This window comes from Pectinophora gossypiella, chromosome 17 (assembly GCF_024362695.1).
Source record: "Pectinophora gossypiella chromosome 17, ilPecGoss1.1, whole genome shotgun sequence".
Classification (NCBI taxonomy): domain Eukaryota; kingdom Metazoa; phylum Arthropoda; class Insecta; order Lepidoptera; family Gelechiidae; genus Pectinophora; species Pectinophora gossypiella.
Genome location: NC_065420.1, coordinates 4,985,030 through 5,008,146, shown reverse-complemented (window position 1 = coordinate 5,008,146; position 23,117 = coordinate 4,985,030). Strand labels below are relative to the sequence as shown.

Genomic DNA, 23,117 nt, shown 5'->3' with positions numbered 1-23,117 from the left:
GTATAATAATAATTCCCACTTTAAAAAAGTTCTACAAACTTATCTTTCCTACGGTATGAGGCATAAATGTGACCAAAATAAAGAAAATGATTGTACGATGTTTCTCAAAGTATGTGTAAACATCATAGTACCATTTTATTTCCGCAATTTTACACTTTCCAACACAATTCCAACACGTAAACATTTTAATTTTTCCGCCTATTAAGTAGCGCCATCTACATAATTATATTCTCAAGGACGCCATGGAACAGTATACGTTTCTTTACACATATATGCAATTGAAAAATATACAAAACGCTATATTTGTACTACAAAATACGAATAGTGATAATAAATACACATAACAAAGTTTATTTTAATATGATAAAATAGTATGAAATAAATAACATCATAATATTCGTTTTATGTTAGTATTATTTCACTACTTTCAATCGCTTTTTAGTCGTTTGCTCCGTACATCGGAACGCAAGCCAAACATAAACAAAGGTGTTCGCGAAAGTGTGACGTTAATTTGAAAATTTAACAAAAACAAACGAATTAGAATATAAAAATGTTAAAGATAAGTCGATAACGAGTTTATAGCTGTGGTAACAGTGGAGTGGTATTATAATTTGGGTTGTTAATTAGCATTTTGCGAGAATATTCGAGGCGATATCGTCAACAGGAAACCCGACAGGAAATGGTCTCAAGCTGCGAACTTGGTGACTGCGAAATCAGTTTGTATTAGTGAAAGCCATGGGTTCCTCGTACAAGAACTTGTTCAAATTATATGACTTAATCCAAAGCGGCGATACCAGGTATGTTTTGATGATTTTCTTGTGTTTTACTATTGCGAAATGTTGTTCGAAAGTGAGTCACAATATGATGTCATGCATGGGTTAGTGGGGGTCAGGACCTCCTCTATCATTCCCAATTTAACTATTTATTTATTTGGAAGGAACGTATGTGAATTGGTTAATCCAAATATATTTGTTTAAAATTGACTATCATGATGATTCTCCATTTTTATACCTATAAATAGGTACATAAGGAAAAATGTGCAATAAACATCTGCATAGAAATAAAAAATAATATCCTGCACCTGCCTTGCACATGTGACATGTGCATCTCAGTGTGGTCTAAGTTGAATGTGATACATATGAAATAATTTGTATTTTTTGGTACATATATACTAGTTTATTTATTATTATACCTACTTTAAAAAAAGGATATCCATCAAAACCTCCTTAATTTATAGGTATATCTACAGACATATATCAAAAGTAGATTGTAATCTTTTAATAAAATCACAATGAGAAAGAAGAGAGGAAATAATATTGAAGGTGATGTCTAAATATATTTATCATTAATATTTCCAGATCAGTAGAAGCATTCTTGAGTGATAATAAGTTGGAAATAAATGAGATACTGCCATGCAAGGGTATTGGAGTACTGCACCTAGCTGTGGGCATAGAGCCAGAAGACAAGTCCAAGGAGTGCACAGAAATATTATTGAGACATGGAGGAGACCCAAATTTAAGGTAGGCTCCAATATTATTTAAAATAAAAACTTCATAAAAAAAATCTCTTTTGTGAAGTGTTTTTTTTTTCTCATTGCATCTGTACTTTTTATTACTTATAATTTCATTTCTAACAGGCCAGGGATATATTGAAAGAATCTAAGCATCATATCTTGTAAGGCCCTATTATCTTATTTTAATTATTGTATGGGAGAATTTTCTAATAATTAAATTAATTGAAATCCAAATAAAAGAAAACACTTTCGGAAGCCTATAAAAGTTTAACTTACTTTTATAACAAGAAATACCTATTTGTTCTTTAGGAGCTTCTAAAGTAATCATTTTTAACTTTCCTTGTTTAATATCTAAAACAAATACTTTTTCAGCAATTACGAAGGCATAACCCCTCTGCACATAGCAGCAATATGGGGCAGGCTGGACAACTTGAAACTGCTGATAGGTTGTGGTGGAGACCCGTCTTGCAGAGACTTCGATGGACACTCTGCATTTGACTACGCTGCCCGGGAGCAACAGTGGGCAGTGTTTGACTACCTACACAATGTGGAAGACGAGCTTGATGACTCCTCAGCGCCTCAATGTGCTTATTCGTTAGATTTAGGTATGTTTTTTACGTGTTTAATAATATTATTTAGGGGTAATATTATAAATTATAAAAACCCTCCTAAATAAACCATATCATACTTTAAAAGTTAAGGTGAGGTAAGTTTTATGGAGATTTGAAGCAACATAATTTTAATGTTACAGAAAAAATTATAGTGTCTACAGACCATATGGTTGCGGAGTATGAAACGATTCCCGAAAACAAGACATGGAATGCGACATGCAGGAAGTCAGAAATGGTACGAGATTGGTGCGAAAAAACCAGTCTGACGATGAACAAGCTTTACCCCACCATACTTACTGATACATTCACTATAGACAACGACCCAGAACTATGGAAAAGTATTTACTTAACCAAAAACATGACATATGATCTCAGTACAGATTTAAACAATCAAAATAATCTTAACGAAACAAGTACCACATTTAAGACTTGTTTATCGAAGAAAATATCTCCTTATCCTGTAGAAATTAGCGGGATTGAACGTTTACATATAACTTCCGATGAGAGTAAAGAATGTTCAGAGAAACGCTCAAGTACGGACTCACAGAAGCAAAGATTTAGCATGTACGAGAATTTCTCGTTACCAGGGTCCCCTAACAGTATCACGCATAGGAATTACAACACTAAAACTAGTTTGAAGAAGAACTTGAGCAAAGATTCAGCTGAAAAGAAATTAACATTTGATAAGTCACGGTCTTTATTGACTGACGACAATGATCGTTCGTTGTTGGACAAAGCCTTGGCAGTGGCCCAGAATAGGACGAATGAATGGTTGTCTTCGAGCAGTAGGGAGCAAACTGAAGTTAAAGATGCAGCCTGCAATACCAGGAGACCATCAGCTAGTAGTGGTGTGAGCAGCAATTTCTCCAGCGGGAGTATTGTAATAGCCAACGTACATGAGGAGTACAAATACGAGGACAAGGAAGAGAATGTTGTGTTGATTGAGAAGAGGCTGCTGGTTTCTCCTGTTGTGTAAGTATTTTATTATTTGTTTTTCGAAATTTGACTAATAAATAAATAATAATAATAAACTTAGGACACCTTCAAAAAGATCATACACATACATTTATAAACTGTAATCAAAGAAAACCAGCTACTGATAAAAAAGATCATGCATTTGTTTAAAAAATGTAAAATCCATTTCTAAATAGCTTTTTGGACTTGTTGCTACTATTATCATAATGTTTTTCAGGGAAACCATTAAAATTTGCATTCATTAACATTGACTAAAGTACGGTCCTTATAGAAATCGTACTAATATTTTAGAATTTAAACTACTACAAATCAACCAATTTACTATTTAAGTCAAGTGTTAAAAGCATGTCAAGATTGCTATTGAGATAGCTGGCACTCCTACACAAGTACAATATTATTTTTTTCATTATCAGTAATAGTGATTTTCTTTATCAATGTGTCGTCGTAGTAATATATCAAAAACATTTAAAATTTGTCCTTGTTAGAAATTAAGAAAAAAAAGAAAGATTTTCTTTTTTTTTTCTAAATTTCTAACAAGGACAAATTTGACGAAAAAAATGAAAATCTTTTTTTTTTAGATTTTATATTTAAAGTCATCGCTAAATCCATTAAATTAGTCTACTCAATCTTCCCAAGAGAAGCTTCTAGAATGCCATCATCATTTTTATGACAATGTCTGCCATACACAGATTACCAGTAGAAGACCCAGCAGACAACAGTCCTGACTCCACCGTCCTCTCGGTGGCGTCTTCCCTCCCCGCGTCCGTAGACTATGACAACAATACGCTGAGGGCAGAGTTACTCCGCCGCGGCTTCCGACCGGGCCCCATACAAGATAGTACAAGAACCCTGTACTTGAAGAAACTGCACGCTTTGAAGAAGAATCCAATTGTGGCCAGCGGTCAAGGGAAAAGTAAGTGTTATTCTTTTGTTTTCGCACCATTACGGCTTCCATGTTTAGTATGTTTAGCTCGCGATGAAAGTGTTGGATTCGATTCCCGGTAAAAGTTTTAAGAGAATGAGCCTGATGACTAATAAGGACTAAAATGCGCAAAAAAGGCCCTCAATGAGATAATCTGTATTAACTTTTGAATTAGACCTCTTTCTAATGTACTAATCTGAATAAAATCTTTATATTTGCAAAACTTTTTCAAAGCCAACATCATGTCACTTTTTTGATTATTTTTATTTGTAAATAATGTTACTTGTGTAATTTTCTAATTATTATTTTATATTTTTTATAAAAATCTTTCGTGATGGCATTACGTATTTTAAAATTATCAAGTAAATGCGTTTTTAAATTTCCAAAATTGTATTTTAGAGGTACGTTATAATCTTACTATACATATTAGTAACACTATGACTTCTACATCAACATTTAATGTTATATCAATTTATTTACCAATTCACAGCATATAGTATAGAGATGGAAAAATCCTTAAGGACAGACGACTGGATGAAAAATTTGACACCATACATGGAGCTAGAAACCAAAGCGCGGGAGGACTTCGCAAACCCGAACAGAAAATGGCGAGAAGGCACAGCAAAGACATCTTTTACATATCTACTGCTAGACCCTCGGCTCACTGGCAATTTGCCCGCAAAAGCTGGAACGCAAGGGCACCATATATCATGGGTCACCTTCGTCAACTCCATATTCTATGTTGGAAAAGGTAAGAATACTTTCAGTTCAAAAAAAATATCCGGCCCGCATAACCTGTGCATATCTGCGAAATAAATCTGTGTAAGATTGGCCTTATATTGATCTTATTAGAATACCTTGCGCCATGATGACAAGGCATTGAATAGAAACAAATACGAATAAGTCTGTATTTTCTATTAGATCAGTTGATAATGCAATATTTTCGATTTAGACTTTGTTAGAATGGTGATCTTTTAAATAGTGAAACCTCATCTCCCTAGCATCATCCCGTTTTTCACAAGGTCCGCTTAACCTGAAGATTTGACAGGTCAGGTTTAAATAGTGAAACCTATAAATGGGCAATCTAACCGGTACTTTGGGAAAATTCCCAATAAAAAAAAATCTGGTAGATTGTCCAATTATATAGATGGACAGGGAGGTTAATAAATGGGTATAAATAGGAAATTACCCAAAATATCGGGTAGATTGCCCACCACTTAAATAGTGACATCACTTAGAATAAATTTGGTATTTTCGCACAGTTTATACAGTCTTATTTTTCTAACAGTATTCGATTTGAAAGTACGGAATTATCATTTATTTAATTACCAATATTGATTCAATGATAACAACATGATAGCTACTACTTCAGGTATTATTATTCACGGCATGTACTGATAGATAAATAATATCAGCAGAGTTGTATAATATTGTTAAAATAAGTGTTAATTATATTATTATGATCATATTTTTACAAGTAGACAAGTTTACTTAATGATAAGCAGAATACAAACTGGAATTAAAAAAAAGAAAAGAAAGGAAAACTTGAAACAGTAGGACTAGGGTCCTGTGCTAGGAGGTTTTCTGGCCACGTCTTTCCCTCAGCGAATCCGTAAGGATTCCGATGTGGTAGTAGTTTTACAGCTAGTTACATAATATGTAAGTAATTTAATTTTTTGACGTTCAAAAAGCGCTAACTTTGTAAGCCAATTTTGAAAAATAAATATGAATTGAATTGAATATTACAATACTGTTTCGACCTTTGTATCTACAGTGGCTGCTTGTCTTTCACTATTTGTGACTCTGCCCACTCTATTAGTGATCTTATCGTGTGGATTGTGAGGCGGAATACCAGCCTCATCAACCCTAGTGTCAGGGTTATGATTGAGCCGCCAAAGGCCGCTGACATAGGTCATGTAACGATTACTCACTTACATCAGTAAATAGTAACCGGAATCAACGGCTTAACGTGCCTTCCGAAGCACGGATCATCTTATCTATTAGTGATTACGCGCGCGTATGTATGTATGTTTCGAACGTAAATAGTCTGCGTTATCTTTTCAGGTAAACGCTCCCGCCCCTACTCTCACCTGTACCAAGCGCTGACACTTTGGAAGCGAGACTTCACCCAATCCAAAGATAAGAAGGTACAACACATCCTGGACATCTGGTCCGACAAGGTAGGCGTGGTATGCCTCCACATCTTCCAAAACGTCATCCCAGCCGAGGCATACACTTACGAAGCCTCCATGATCGATGTACTAGGACTGCAGAACTTAAAGAATCTTAAAAGCGGTAACTACTACGGCTCAGTCGCCTCGTGGCCACACAAAGATAGGAGAATGCTGGGTTTGTATTTGCTTTACAAAGCAATGTTGATATTTCTTAGTGAGGGGGAAAGACAACTTAGGCCTGACGATATAGACTGAGTTTTTATAAATATTTTGTGATATATTACGTGTGAGAGAAATTTACAAGTTTGACAACGTATTTATTATATACGTGCGGACAGGGTACTTAGACTAAGAACCCCTGATATTTGTGTTTGCTTTATAGCAAAGCATATTAATTTATAATAATAATGTTTACAGAATAACAGATTACTAATTTCTTTAATATTTAAAACTGTCGATAAATTCGTCTTTTAGTTTGTTAAAATTAAACTTTTATGTGATAAAATTCTTGCGAATGAAATTGGAACTAAATTCAACAGTATTTAAATGCATTTTCTCAAAATACTAAATTTTGTAGATAGAATATGTAACTTTAATTTTGCATTTAATTTATTTGTAATCATTATTTTTAGGCGCCATTCGTTTTTATAATTATGTTCTTATTTAGATAAAATGTTTTATAATTTTGTTTTGAGAATTTTCATGACAATAGAATAGGTTACCCGTCGACAGTATTTTTACATACAAACAAGATTATTTAGATTAAAAGGTTTCCCTATAATATTCAGCCAAAGACTTACTACCGAGTTTATTTTAAAATAGGCTATAGACATCAACAGCAGTCTGCCTACGAAAATATTTAAAAAAGAAATCGGTTAACTACAGTGTTATCCAATCAATCAGTATTTTTAACTAATATTTATTTAAGCTTTAATAAGTATTGCAATAGCAATTAATTTATTCGTATTTTATAAGTTACCAAGTAATATATTCTGTTCTGTGTTATATTCGAACAGTTTTAAATGAGTTTTTGAGTGTAATGTAAAATAATTAACTTTCTACTGAAGTACGATTACTTCCAATCTTCCTAGTCAATCATCACAATTTTCCACATATGCATAATAATGTGACTTGACAATAATTTTAGTTATTTAAGCTTCCACAGTGTACTTAAGGTCCTAGTAGATAAATAAAACACATTTTTAAGAAATAATTTATCTTTATTATTCCTTTTTTTAACGTCTCGAATTCTTTTCTAAGAAAAATCAAACTTGGCTTTAGTTACATCAAAAAAATACACAAATGTTCGTAATATAATATATATCGATACGTTATAAATACAATGATCTTGTGTCATACCAAGTCGACACTGGTACGATGTATAAAATAACGAAAGCGTAATGTTCAGTGTCGAGGAGTTTAAATAAATGTTTCTATCAGTCTGTGCGTCGCGACGCACCGAACGCTGTGAGGCAGCCTGGACGTGGGCTACACAGCAACGGTGACGACATCAATCGCGACGGCATGACGTCACACCGACGATGAAAACGCACCTCGATGTGTAGCGAGCGCCAGGCTGCGAGCTCTGTTGAGATCATGTTAGCTACATTATGCTCATGCTCTCTGATACATTCATACTAGTTTTATTTATAATCAAAAGTCCCTAGTTTCTTGCATTTAAATTGTATTGGAGTTTGGATTACAGCTACAAGAAGTCTTGTACAGATTTCGATAACGGTACTCTAAAAATATATGCATTTACTGCATAAAGTAGGATATAATATTGCTGCTAAATGATAAGTCAACGGCCAAGATCATAGACCTCGTTACATTAGGCCCTGTACTTTCATGTTTACACATATTTATTATTGATTTTCGTTTAACACGAACAGGTACGCGCGTAAATCGACTAATTTCATGAAATTATACCGAACACTACAATCTACTGTTAGACAACTTCAAACCGAATAACTACCACTTTCAAGCTAGGTAGGTACAATAATCTTATTAGTAGTTGTATAAAGTCGTAAAGTTGTCCAGCAGTTCACAGTTCTACCGTGTATTAAATATTTCTACTAGAAATGCAATCACCGATGCGATTTCAATTCACTCTTATCACTTGAAGACATGTAGAACATTATGAGTAGCGATATTGTTAAAAGAAGCACACCTCGATAGATATAAGTTTCACACATAGATGCAGGAAGGATGCATGGAAGAACTATAAATGAATTTACAATACGTAAACGATATTTAAAGACCATTTGGCCATGTTTAAACAACAGGGTATTTGCCTGGGTTAAAGTTAAATCATAAATTGCTAATCTGGAAATAGAAGCCCAGATGAATTAAGTAACAATGAGCACGACGTTTGACCGCTTTTATTAATGACGTCACAGGACAGTATTTCCATACAAACTCCAAAGAAAACTTTGGTTTTGACGTTTCGTAAAAAGTTTCTCGTTTGACATGGTTGTCAAGAAGCCTATTACGCTCGTGCCACCACGATCTGTCGAGGTGTACCAGAAAATACAGATACGAACACAACTTTGACATCAAAATCAATTGGAAGACTAATTGTATAGATTTGTTTGAAAACAACAAGTTATTCGAATTACTTTTGGGAGACATTAAATGCAACTATCGACATTGAACGAATATGTAGCTTAACTATTGTGCAGGAGGGTACAGAGCACTCGGCACTTTTTGGCCCGAATTTAAGGATAAAGACATTGATGCTTGGATTAATTAGTAGCATCAAAGACAAGACAGACAGCACACACTAGCAGGCCAAAAAGTTTCAAGTGGCTTACACGAAAATTCTAATCCCTTGTGTTTGACAATATCGGACTATGAGATTTTATATTTATCATTAGAAGCCAGACATACACGCACAGCGATGTTCAAACACTCCACGACTCTATAGGATGCTCTACTTTATATTATAATTAGTCAATCCTCACTATATCGAGACAGGTTACGATTTGTGCACGCTACGACTCGTAATGATCACATTGATGCCTTTAAACTTACACTAACATTACTTAAATAATAATTAATCTTACTTTTAAAATCTAGGTACGCTCGCTTTCGTTTTGTGGAATGCTGTATTCATAAATAGATCTTACTAGGCTGCTTTATTATGTAAATTTAGACGCGGGGCTTTTAAACTTCAGTACAATGCCCGGAGAATCGGAGAATTCGATGTTTTCTTTACATATTTCCTTACAGAGCACTAACGATTGTAAAGTAATTTACACATAACACTAATATTTACAAAACTAGTTTGTGCTTCACTAGTAAACATATAAAACAAAGACGTAGGACTACTATGAACCGTCCGAACGCCCGCCTCGCGGCACACACAACGTTCACAACAACACATCGAGTCTGGGGACACAACACTCGTCAGCTATAAAAATTCAGGTAACTATCGGTTCGGACACATTCTAGAACATTCAAAGCGCACATCACATACACAATTTGTGGGTTACGCGAGATCACAGTGTTTAAATTATGGCTACTGGCATAGAGATTAAGTTTTTGGAGAAATAACGTCACTTTTGCATAGTTTTTGAACTGTCACTTCACTACACGATTATCCACGTATCCGATATGAGGTGTCGGTGGTCAGCTGAGCGGGCGCCGCGTGCGCACTACGGCCTCAGCTGACGTGCCAACTAGTGGCGTCTGGGGGATTGTTCCACAATAGTTAGTACGGTCCGTTCATTTGGGCGGCGTGGGGAAGGAGTTGACGACCGCCTGCGTGCTGGCGAGCACGGCCGCCGCTGAAACACAAGCTGCCATTAGCCTCGTCTCTAACACATGCACCGGGCCGGTAGCTACACGGGCTGCGCGGGGCGGGCCCGCTTGTCCGAGTGCTATCGCGCCCCTGCAACCAAGTTACGACACAAGTTAGAACGACGAACATTTATTCAAGAGTCACGTGCAAAAAAACATTTACAACTAAATTTTAATCTTATTTGACAATTATAAAACTAGCTCTGTCTCTTTCTTTCACTTATTGTAAATAAAGGACAGCGCTAGTTCAGTTTGGTGTCTACTAGAATAACGTAACTTGAAGAGCTTGTCTTGGTTACAATAAGCACAAATTAAAGTTTTTCAGTTATAAAAAGCTAAAATAATACGCTTTTCCACCAGGTGGAATTTATATCTACAGTGAAAAAAATTCAATCCTACGTACCAGGATAAGGCGGCGGATAGAGCGGGTATCCCAAGCCGACGTGCGTATGATGGTGCGTATGAACATGTCGCTGCGGCGGCGGCGAGCGCGCCGGGTCCTTCGGCGGCTCGGGCCGCGGCGGCTTGCCCTGCGGGGACTTGGCGTGCTCCTGCAGCTCGTGGATCTTGTGCGGCGCCGAGTGGGCCGCGTGCGCCGCGTGGGCCGCGTGCGCGGCGTGCGGCGGCCCGTACGCGTATTGGGCGCCGTGACCTGGAAAAAGAATCGCGGGATAAGTGATAAGTACTGTAATAAATCGTTAACGGTAATGAAAATAAATTATTCGGAAATTTTACTAAGTACAGATTTTTAGATATGACATTGCTTCTGACGAGTACACGGCCCACAGCTGGGCACGGGCCTTCTCTCAACCAACTTGGAGGTATGTTCACTACGCTGCCTTTGCAGTGGTGAGGTGTTAGGATAGAAGCCAACCCATTTTACCGAGACGAAAATGTTTAATTTAATGTTTAAGTAACTACATTTTCGCGATTTACCAGGAGCACATAGCATAAAAGAGTTCAATTATAAATTACCTGGCGGCAGCAAGTCTAGCTTGGCCGGTGCGCCGGGCCGCGAGAGATCTTCCGGCGCATGATACCTTGGTACCGTCCAGCCGCCGCCGAAGCCCCCGACTAGCATAGGGCTCAGCGGCGCGCGGTACACGGGGTCGAAGGGCAGAGCCCCATAGTGCGGCGGCTGCATGTACGGCGGTAGGTAGTACTGCGATGTAGGCGGCGGCGGGGGACCTTGCGTCTCCGTTGTTGGCTTCTGACCTTCCTGCTTGACCTATGAAGTGAAAAGGAAAAGTTATTCATAATTATTTTTTCAAATGAGTGAGATGATAGTCTATAAATTTTAATAAAAAACTCGCGATATGTAGGATCTCTTGCGACTTAAGAATAATACCACGGTTACTGAGAATTGGTTATCCACCTCGGAACCCACATGATAAAAGCAAAAGCTAAATTATAAACTTGGATAAAGTAGCTAGTACGCACTAATCGTAATTTGCGTGCAAAAACCCCTGTCAAACAGTTCATCTGTTCGTACGCCTCTTTATTTAAATTAAGAAAGAAAGTTTTAATTTCATTCTCGGCAGCGTCTGTTGACTATTGCACCATCAAAGTTCATAGAATCGAGAGATATGCCCTAAGCATTAAATTACATGAGTCCGCATGTCGCCTGTTAACTCACGTCGGCGTGTGTGTAAAGCGGCCATAACACGACAATTCTGACTGGACTGCTTACATTGATTTATCCGTTCATTGCGTGTAATACAAGCGTTAGGTTGTGGTTGTACTATACCAAAAAAGTATTTATATTCCTTGCCTAATAATATGATCGTTATGTGCATATTTCGGTCACACCGGCTATGCTCCCGCGGCTTCTCTATAATAATAACTTGAACTTGTGTATTCTTCTTCTATCGTGTGGGTTGTGAGGTGAATCACCAACCTCATCAACCGTGGTGTCATGGTTACTATTGAACCGCCAAAGGCAATGTCAGGCATGACTCATATAACGACTACGTACTTACATTAGTAAGTAGTAACCGGGACCAACTTGTGTATTGAACGTACCTTAACCTCGTCTTTAGGCTTTTCGTCCTTGTCCTTGAGGGCCGGCGGCTTGTGCGCGGGCAGCGGCGGCGGCCTGGCCCCGGCCGGCGCCGCAGCCCCGGGGGGCCGCTCCATGGCCTCCTTGCGACGCTGCTCCATACCCATGTAGTACCTGAACAAACGTGTGACATGTTTCCTCAATCACATCATTCACAATACAGTACAAAAACTCTTTAAACAAACAAAAAACATAAACAGCCTATATACCTCCCACTGCGGGGCACAGGCCTCCCCTCAATCAACCGGAGGGGGTATGGAGCATACTCCACCACGCTGCTCCAATGCGGATTGGTGGAGAGAACACAAATTAAACAGTAAAAACACTTTCTTGAAATTGTTGCACTAAAGCGCAACAATATGCCTATGCCTTTATGCCTTCCTGCATTTTGTTCTAATCACTAACAAAATTAATATTCTTACCTTCTCAAATCTTCCTCCCTCGCGTGTGGCGGCCGTTGGAACGCGTATGGTCCCATCTGAGCCTTCATTTCTATACTCTCCTTGAGAATCTGATGGTTATCATTCGGCCTGCTGTCCTTTCCATCAGGTGGCCTCGGGTTCTTACTCTTGTCCAAGGGACTAGGTGTCGTTTTGTTCCGGTCGGAGTCTTTGCCCTTATCGTCTAGAGGAGCGCCCGGCGGCGCCCCGGGCTCCACGTTGTAGGGAAAATTCTGCACGTAGTTGTAAGGGTAGAAGTGCTGGGGCATGACCTTCTGCGGCCCGTCCGGCTTTCCGTCCTGGGAAAAAAAGGATATAATGTAATTATTTTATTGTATTCACACTATCACTGTTGGCTCTATAACGGCCTCCGTGGTCCAGTGGTTGAACGTTGGGCTCACGATCCGGAGGTCCCGGGGATATATCACAAAAATCACTTTGTGATCCCTAGTTTGGTTAGGACATTACAGGCTGATCACCTGATTGTCCAAAAGTAAGATGATCCGTGCTTCGGAAGTCAGAAGGCACGTTAAGCCGTTGGTCCCGGTTACTACTTCTTGATGTAAGTAAGTAGTCGTTACATGAGCTATATGTCAGGGGCCTTTGACGGCTCAATAATAACCCTGACACCAGGGTTGATAAAGTTGGCAATTCACCTCACAATCCACTCGATAAAAGAAGAGACTGTTGGCTCGACCGTTATAGACGGCGCTACGGCTCACCACATATCACGTTGGTCTAACAGAAAGGCTCGGTGTGGGTAGTTCATCTTGCGATGGATGTACTTATGTTAGGGACACGCGACTGCTAAAAAGTAATCAGACCTGTGCTTCGGAAGCCATGTTAAGCCGTTAGCACCGGTTACTACTTACCGATGTAACGATTACCTAGTTACATGAGCCATGTCAGGCGCCTAGTGCGGCTCAGAGGTGGTCAACCACCTCACAATCCATGCGAGAGAGGATTGTACGTACAAAGATATTTTCAATATTTTTTACTACGCACATACAAACATTAGGATGTCTATACCAAGAATAGGCCTTTGTTCTGTGGTCTATTAAAAAAATAATAACATCAGGCCATATCGTCGGTAAAAAGCAACCCTGCTGTAACCCAGAAAAAGCAAAATGTTCACCAGTGCCCAAAATCTTTTGAGAAATTTGAAAAAAATACATATCTCCTAAAAACTATTACACCTATAATTGTGATGTTTAGAACCAAAATTTATTTTTTGATTGTCTATCCAGTCTACTAGAGTACTAGAATTAGTCTACTAGAATTAATTTAAGGCTATATTTGTGTGGGTTACAGCATTGATGAAATATATCCTGAACAATTGTACCTAAACTGTATCCAAACCCAATATTATGTAGGTAAGTAGATAGTAAACTTACCTTAAGATCAGCCTTAGGGTCTCCTTTGGCGAGGTCTTCTTTGCCCTTATCTGCGGGAGGCGGCGCCGCTGCGGGGTGCGCAGGCGGAAGGTACGGCGGCTGGCCGTAGTACTGGAGAGAATAAAATTAAATAAATCAATATAAATATGTTATTTATGTATCTACTTTCTCTAATACAGCAATGTTGATATGGGTATTTATTTATGGGTTTTTTTGTTTTTTTTTTGGGTATGGAGCATACTCCACCACGCTGCTCCACTTTAAGTTAACGGAGGTATTTTTACGGCTAATAGTCGGGACCAACCGCTTAATACTTTTTCGGACAATCAGGTGAGTCAAACCAGCAATAAAACCAAACGAAGGACAGTCTCACAAAGTGATTTCGACAATGTCCCCATAACCACTAAGTAGACTAGGGACACACACTGGACACTTCATACAAAAAAAACCTCGTTTTACACACACACTACACATTGACGTTCGTTATCATACACGCGCATGTGTGTGTAACGTCTGACGCTCACACGATTGAAGACTAAAGTAAGATCGAGGGGGGGTGAGGTAAACCTAGCTCAGCCGCTGATGGGGAGTGGAGAGTTGCCATTCTATAATTAGTAGTCCTTATTTTATGTCGTTTGTAATTTTTTTCTCACCTGATGGTAAACCGGGAAGGGTCTATGCTCGGCGTCGGGCGGAGCGTCAGTCGGCGCCGCGTCGTCAGATATGTCGGAGTAGGCAGGCGAGCGCACACCAGGTGTGGGTGAGCGGCGCGCGCGGCGCTTGCCCGGCGACCCCGCCGGCGGGGACTCGGTGGATTTGCGCTCCTCGGACGGCATTAGCGCTGATCGGGGCTTCACCTGGAAAAAGAAAAGAAAATTATTACCTAAATGATGTCACAGTAACAAAACACTAAGATTAACTTAGTGACACCTGGCGAACAGGAATAGGATGAAGCCGATTGATATGCCACCATCACGCATCGGTAGTGAGTAGTATCGAATTATAGCGTTGACAGCGACTTTCCAAACGGCGACCCGCGCTACGGCGAGTCTCTTTACGGCGAGTGGCCTTATTTTCCCTCTACGTCGAGCGAGTTTTGACGTTATTGTACAGTTATGGTAAAAACTGTTTTGCTGTTTTCTTATACTTTTCAGTTCGTTGTTTTATATAAGTAGTAGTGTTAGACCTAATCAGCAGGTACAAGGTATACATAAATATTGCTAAATGTCGGATTGATTTTCATGATCAATATTCTCATTTTTCAACTTGGTTGAGTGTAAATTGGTTGTAAATGTCGTAATAAAGAAAGTTTTACCTTGAACTGTGTAGGCTGTAGAGTCTGTAACGCCTCAGGCGGAGGCGTAGCGGTGGCCGGCGGCGTCTGCGGGCGCTCGGGCTGCGGCGCGGGCTCGGGGGCCTCAGGGAACTCCTCGGGGAACCGCGGTTGCGGTGGGGACTCTTCACTCGTCTCCGCCTTCTCCGGGGACTTCTCTGGAGACTTCTCTTTCACTTCAGGAGATTTCGCCGGCGTCGGGGACTTAACAGGCGTGGCAGGCGTCGCGGGCTCTGAAGGCGGTCGGGCGGGTGATGGCGGTTCAGCCGCCGGTTCCTCCTGCTCGGAGCTGGACCCGTCCTTATCATCATCATCGGGCGTCCCGTGCGCGTGTGACCGGTGGTACTTCAGCCCGTTCGCGTGCTTGTACTTCTTGGAACAATTCGGTTCGGGACATTCCAGTAAGACTGGATCAGGAGGGGGGGAACTGGGAGTTGGTGGAGGACGCTTCGCTTTAGGCGTTGGCGGACGTTCCTCCGCTTCTGAGGTCCGTTTTCTCTTTGAATCCGGTCTGGGAGGGGTAAAGGGTGTAGGGGAGGGAAGGGCCCGTCGCCCCTTAGCGCCGCCGTTGCGCAGCTTGCTGTGGACCGAGGATCTGGTCTCAGTGAAGTTGGTCATGTCAGTGGGCGCGGCGCCACGGCCACGTTTCGCGCGACCTTTCGGAGTTCTCGCGTCCAATTCTTCTGTCGGCGAATCGCAAAACCTGGAAGGAGAATTTATTTGTCATTGATAGTACTTAAATAGAAATTGACATAACTTACTTAGGGGGACTTAAACATAAACATAAGCAGCCTATATACGTCCCACTGATGGGCACAGACCTCCCCTCAAGCCTTAGGCCTTAGGGCCTTAGGGGAACTTAAACTTTGTTATAGAAATGAGGCCGCGTTGATTACGATCCGCCCAATGATATTACAGGATCCGTCCCGTTTCGACCTAGGCGTGGCGAACTAAAATAGAACCCGAAACCTTTGACAACTATAATGCTATTCCATTAAATATTGACGGCCACCCATTCCATATATTTTCTTTTAATTCCAAGCTTTACCTTCATCAGGAATTACGGACCTATCAATGCATTAGCCCCAATTTGGCGGAAACAATCCCTTGGGCTGACTGTATCGGGGGCATTTTCGGTTAATTCTTAATGAGGGCGAGTTGTGTCGGGTATAATCTCCTTACGTCCGGACAGGATTAGACTCATTAGTATTCCACGCCCCACTCGGATTATACGGTAACAAAATAGCTCTGATAACGCAAACACGGTGCGGCCACTACTGGGATTACTTCAAGGCAATGAACATGAAATTGTAAATTATAGTGGAATACGAAGTCGTTTCTAAAGTTCCATTTTGTCACACGTATTTATACAACTCCGCCATGAGTTTTATGTTATAAGCAATGGAGATTTCTCTTTCATACAATTTAATAATTGAATGCTTTTGAATATTCCGTACGGAAGAGTTTTTAATAAATTACTTTCCTATTCATTTAGTGGTCCAACCTGTATTAACGTTATAAAAGAGACAGCAAGGAAAATATCTTAAAATACCAATACAAGAAAAATCATTCAAAGTACTAGGCTAGCATAACCAAGTAGATATACTAACCGAGGCGGCGCCCAGTCGTGTCTCGTGCAGTCCAGCAGCGTTCCCACGTAGGTCTTCCCTCGCCACGTCACGTTCACCACCAACACGCCTGCGGATAACATTTAGACCTTCTTAACTTATGGCTTCCTGGTACCTACACATTCCATAGGGAATGGGGAATCCGATTATTGCTGGAGGGTTTCAACTTACGAAAAAGGTGAGGGGTTTATAAGCGTTTACGATTTTAGGTCGTGGTATCTACTTTCATACGGTTTTGTAAAGTAGGTACATAAACACTAAAAACGAAAAGCAAACTTGTAGGTAAAGAAACAAAATAAAATAACAATGAAACTTGAATCCTAAGCGATATTTTCGTAGATTTCTTTCAATTGCCACATTGAAGCTTTCAATTCATCTATGTAAGTGCGCATTGCCAAGAAAACTGAATTGATTCAATGTGGCCCTTTTATACCCCCTGAAGAAATGAATCAGCATTTCTCGCTTCATACTACAAAAAAAATAAGATTTCAGCGCAAAGCTAGTACCTAATACAACTCTACATTGATTGCACAGCGAGATATCGTAACAGAAGCCACCATCGTCGGACGGGCGTTTACAAAATTGATGCAGTCAAGTTATTGAGAACGGTTCCCGATCCAATTTGTCATGGGGCGTCTCATTTGCATATTGTACATCTGCAGAGCTACTATAAAATCGATCGGACAAATTTAATAAGTGATGGAAATCGGAAAATTTTCTGCTATAAGAAACTGTTAAGTATTGTTATTCGATAACGTATAAAAGTAAGTGCGCAATGCAAACAAATGTCAAATAGCAATATTGCTTTCTTAGATGAATTGCTTCGATGTGGCCATTTTAACCCGATGGTCTTTCTGTTTAATAGTACCTACTACAACCAAAATACATTGGGGCAATGTTGTTCTTCCGATAAAACACAGACTTAAAAAAGTAATTTCAAATTTCCAGTGAGTTTAATATTCAAATACCGTAGTACCAAGGCGGAGCGAACGGGGATCGTGACTTCAGCCGCATAGACACCGCATACCCTGCTTATCGTGCCGTGCTAACTTATGCAAAGTTAATTAATCAATTTAACCCCCGCCTTGCGATGCTTTATTAAAAACTAGAGATACATACTAAGTCATTCATACGAGCCTCCGGTATAAAATAGAAAATAAAAATGTGTTATGTATTTTGTTGTTATGACATGTATCATCGTCCTAGGTTATACCGTATTCACAGGGTCCGCTTATCTAAGCTGAAGTTTTGACAGGTCCGGTTTTTTACAGAAGCGACTGTCTGTCTGACCTCCAACCCGTGAAGGGAAAACCAGCCCAATAACTTCGAAACGCATTTCTCGGGTATGTGAGTTTCCTCACGATCCCCGACCCGTTTCTCGGTCGTTTTCCTTTACTGTCATATAATGTATAATGTGTATGTCATTTCCATATCTCTGGCGGGCTTATGGAGTCCGGATATTTATTATTATTTCTTTTTATTCTATTTTCTTTTCCGCACTACACAGCATTTGTACTATTTTAGTATATTATTCTCTGCCGAAGGTTGTCGGGAAGAGATCGCTCTTCGCGATAAGGCCGATGTTTTTCCTATAAATGTCTTTATTATTACCTATATTTTGACTAGCTTTGAAAAAATGAAAATAAGGATTTTGAATTCAGCTGTGTATTAGTAAACTTACCTATGTAAGATAAGGTACAAAAAGTGTCTAACTTTTGACGGCAAGTCTAACTGAGGGATGCCACATGACCACAACTGATCCTAACCTAATAAAGATAGGACACTCACCCACAACAAAGAATAAGTAGCTACAATTAAACAGAAAGACTAGTTCAGTACAATTAGTAATTATATTTCAATAAGATAATATTTTACAATCGTCTCAATGCGCGGTAAGAATTAGATCTATCAAAGTAAGTAAGCTAGAGTTGTGACGTTAATTAGCATTGTGATTTATCAGTCGATACTAGGTTGATCGAATCTTTTCTAACACTACTTAATACAAAGAATAATAAAATAAAGTAAATCGAAAAAGGTTAGTTATAAATATTCTTATATCGTGTGGGTTGTGAGGTGAATTACCAACCTCATCAACCCTGGACTCAGGGTTATTATTGAGCCGCCAAAGGCCCCTGACATGGCTCATGTAACGACTACTTACTTACATCAGTAAGTAGTAACCGGGACCAACGGCTTAGCGTGCCTTCCGAAGCACGGATCATCTTACATTTTGGACAATCAGGTGATCAGCCTGTAATGTCCTAACCAAACTAGGGATCACAAAATGATTTTTGTGATATGTCCCCACCGGGATTCGAACCCGGTACCTCCGGATCGTGAGCCCAACGCTCAACCACTGGACCACGGAGGCCGTTATTAATGTTATAAATATTAGTAAGACGTATTGCACTGATTTGACACAGACTATTTGTTTTGAAAGGTACTTAATCTTGTGTGTCCGCAAAATGTTTCCCGTACACAAGATGAGCAAATTGAGATAAAAATGAGGGACCCGTACAATCCCTTTTAATCCCCCGTGACCTTTTTCGTTGACTCAATTTTATGTAGCGCCCCTGAATTGTAAATAAGTTGTGTATCTTTTTAAAACGACATAAAGGCTTAACGAGATTTTGGAGGTTGACGCACCTTCATAACTATGTTCGTTAGGGTGTTTAGCTAGTCTGATAAAAAGAAAAAACTCCGAGAGGTGACACATGAAATAAAAGTTAAAAACTTCAAATATTTTCAAAGAATTTCATCCAGCACGCCATAAATAAAGTGACAGTTAATTTGGTGAAATGGCTCTTTATTTTATGTTCTACTTCGCGGAGCACGAAATAAAAATGTCCAAATGATACAAGATATAAACGGGAAAATAAATAAAATAGGTACCTCATCGATAAATATTTTTCCTTGTTCTACTTGAGAGTTTAGGTATATCGACGCAGATACGTGAAATACAAATGTTTTTGTATATTTTTTTTGTCGTGACTTTGCCGCAGATGGAATTAACTACTTGGCCGGAAAATGTTTATGTATAAAATCACAATATACTTATGACTTATGACATTCACATAAAACATACATAACGTTAACAGCTACTGTAGGTACAGTCATGAGCAATATAATGTACCCACTTTAGGACTCTGTCGCACTAACATATTTGACATTTAGTGAGACTTACAGTTCAATTTGTCATAAAAGTTAATGTGACATGGTACCAAAGTGTATACATATTAATGCTCGTGACCGTACATACTACTAATACAATAACGGGCTACAATTTCTAAATACAAGTACTTACAAAAAGAGACTATTAAATACTATGTTACTTCACAAGTAGGATGTTTGTGAAACAATAAATATTATAGGCATATTTTTATCATTCATCAATGATATCGATATGGTAAACAGACGGACAGACGTCTCAATTGCCATTATTATTTATTGTTTCACGAAACAATGGACAGATAAAGCATTTTCTCTATAAGCCATTAGCATAAAATGAACCAGTTGTACGGAGTAGCGACGAAATCTGATGCCTTGTTATGTGGACGACTTCCATAGAAGAGTAAATACTTCGTTGCATAGAGAAAGATATCTAATTGCTTTTCATTATTGTTTGAAACCGAAGTTTATAAAGGTCGACTGAGGATTATATTTAAAGTAGCAGTAGGCACTAAATTGACGTTTATGATTTTGTACCCAAACTTTAGATAACCACTAATCTAAAGGAGAAATAGATACCTATTGTTAATATCGACAAATAATTACCTAGTGAATGAGAAATATTGGCTGAATTGTAGAGAATAAAAATAGCGATTTGATTCCTTAAAAACCGTTGCTAGGATAACTATAGTTATTCAATAATTACTCATTATTCTATTTACTGTTTATTTAACCTGGCCTTGATAACTACTGGAGAAGGTATAATAATTTATTCCAAAATTCTCCTCCACCTCTATTTCGTTATTTTCTTTCTTAATCAATTTAAAACTTTTGATATTTTTTCGGGATTTGGGGGCCTGGATTACTAAAGCACGGGGTATCTATCCTATTTTCCCATTCCCTACAAATATTACCTTATGGGCTTATGGCTGCTTACTTACTTTAATTACCACAGGGAGTATTATGTGTACAATAAAACAAGATTGTCTGGATTTTGAATTTACGGAAAATTTGAATCAAAAATTCACTAAACAAACAGACTTCCCGGTTTTTGAAATATGCAAAGTCTCGGGCGAAAGTGGTTTTATAAGTCGCCAAGTACCAGGGCGGCAGAATATACAAAAAGGTGGGCAGATGCCGGTCGGAGTCGATCTCTCGCTTTTATTATTTACAAGTTGCGTTACTCGGGTAGCAGAGGGGCGCAAAGTAGAGGGCGAGATCTTTCTTTGTGCGACCGAGCGTGACATGGGAGCATTGGGGGCGCACTTACTTTTTTATTTCACTTTTTACCGAGCTTGCCTTTAAGAAATTTTAAGCCGCCGTAAATTGCAATTTTTAAGGCCTAAAAACGAAACGACTCTAATTTTGGCTCCTGTACACCGAGTGTTCAGTACGTATAACTTTAAAAAGGTCATATACAAAGAAAATTATTATATTTTCTTGATAAACATAATATTAAAAACAGCCTGTAAATGATACGTCTTCATACCAACAGACAAGGTACATAACCGCACGAAATTAATTTGAAAGAAGCTTTTAACATCAGTAGTACGTAAGAACATTTTACTTTACGTAAACTCGAGGCTTGAAGTTCAGTATTCTTAATTAAATTCGTTCAAGAAAATTACTTAATCCTTCAGGGGAACACAAAAGGTAGAAATTGTTCAAAAATAATTTCTGCAAACAACATTTTTGACACAATAAATGAGTGACCTAAAAGGTTAACACGGAAGGGGGAAAAGTAAAATTTGAACTTCCGTACGGGTTCTGTAATCGCTTCGATTTGTGAAGCCTTACTCTAACGACCGGGCTCCCCTAGTTATCCGACACCTCTATCATTATACTGACATGTTAAAATATGTTACAACATATAACAAATAATAGTAAACTACGATACTATCATTTTTTATGATATCCTTTCCTGTAATAACAATTTTGTTGCCTACAACAAGAACGAAAACAATTCTAAGTAGTTTACTTCTCAAAGCAACTTTCGTGTTCTAGTGGTTAGAGCGTCGGTCTCTCGATCTGGACGTCACAGGTTCGATACCTGGTTGGGACAAATCACTTTGTGATCATAGTTTCATTAGGCTATTGCAGGCTGAATACCCGATTGTTCGAAAGGAAGATGTTCCATGCCGAAGCAAGTTAAGCAATTGCTACCGGCTAGTATTTACTTAATTATGTATCTAATGTAGTAGAACTCAATGATCGGCCTCATCAGCCTGGTGACTGGGTACCAGGCTGATGAGGTCGATCATTGAGTTCACAGCCCGAAGAAGAAGCGACTTGCAAGTATTTTTCTTTATGAAACTTATGAGAGCTAGGACAAAACTCTACTACGAAGTTGGAAGTTTCATCAAATATTCATAGTTATAAGCGCTTTATTAAACAAACTTGTAGCTAAATTAATTTGGACTTGAGCCAAAATTCCCTGGCTATAATTCCTCAGCAGTCAACCCTCGGTAATTCGATTAATCTCAGTAATCAACAAGTCTATCCAAACTAATGTTTAGGCGAATGATTGAGATCGCGATGGCCATACCGGGAGCGCAGCGTACCGAAATAGGTTCATTTAGGCGTGCTAATTACACCCGGGCCACGGTAATCAACAGCCTAATGGTCGAGCCCTCACTTGCTCGCTCCACCCACCCTTCACCTCACCCCACACTCCGGTAACTTCCTCACGTTTCTGAGCTCCGTATACCGCCTGGTACCTACTTTGACTACTAAAGGAAAGTTACGTAACAGAGTTGAGATCCGGAAACTGATTTTGGTTACAGTTATTTGTTCAGTGGTTTTCGACGTATAATATAGTAGAGATATAGGTATGTATATTATGTAAAATACTAAAATTCAAAATACTGAATAATAAAGTACCTAAAATGATAGACCAACTCTATTTTCTCTTTGCCCATTGACACATTTTACAGCATTCTCTAAGTGAAGTTTATGTTCTTTACCGACTAAAATAGACAAAGTAGCAGCGTGGGTGTCTGTGTTCGCGTTGGTCGAAGCGAGTGCTCTAATCAGACTGGTCCATTGTTTCCCAGTAGACAAACAGGGCCGGTATTTCATTTACACCCATTCTCTACCGAC

At 39.0% G+C, this 23,117-nt stretch overlaps 2 protein-coding genes across 3 annotated transcripts in view; one reads left to right on the top strand and one right to left on the bottom strand.

Annotated features, from left to right (window-relative positions):
- The first annotated feature begins 470 nt into the window (after positions 1 to 470).
- On the top strand, positions 471 to 7,408 carry LOC126374320 (ankyrin repeat and LEM domain-containing protein 1-like). Its single transcript, XM_050020882.1, has 7 exons — positions 471 to 797; positions 1,359 to 1,520; positions 1,886 to 2,118; positions 2,265 to 3,096; positions 3,789 to 4,012; positions 4,512 to 4,772; positions 6,086 to 7,408. Exons 1-7 carry the CDS (start codon positions 736 to 738, stop codon positions 6,448 to 6,450), a joined length of 2,139 nt encoding a protein of 712 aa, XP_049876839.1. The 5' UTR covers positions 471 to 735; the 3' UTR covers positions 6,451 to 7,408.
- A 1,414-nt stretch (positions 7,409 to 8,822) lies between these two features.
- Positions 8,823 to 23,117, bottom strand: part of LOC126374300 (zinc finger protein 608-like) — a 151,887-nt gene continuing 137,592 nt past the window's right edge. For both annotated transcript variants that reach the window (XM_050020838.1, XM_050020837.1), the window contains 9 exons: positions 16,833 to 16,920; positions 15,205 to 15,925; positions 14,543 to 14,746; positions 13,890 to 14,000; positions 12,478 to 12,794; positions 12,019 to 12,169; positions 10,972 to 11,224; positions 10,400 to 10,648; positions 8,823 to 9,983 (listed from right to left, as the gene is read on the bottom strand). In XM_050020838.1, the coding sequence (XP_049876795.1) occupies positions 9,922 to 9,983; positions 10,400 to 10,648; positions 10,972 to 11,224; positions 12,019 to 12,169; positions 12,478 to 12,794; positions 13,890 to 14,000; positions 14,543 to 14,746; positions 15,205 to 15,925; positions 16,833 to 16,920 (2,156 nt within the window). In that variant the 3' untranslated portion in view covers positions 8,823 to 9,921. The remainder of the gene's footprint in view (positions 9,984 to 10,399; positions 10,649 to 10,971; positions 11,225 to 12,018; positions 12,170 to 12,477; positions 12,795 to 13,889; positions 14,001 to 14,542; positions 14,747 to 15,204; positions 15,926 to 16,832; positions 16,921 to 23,117) is intronic.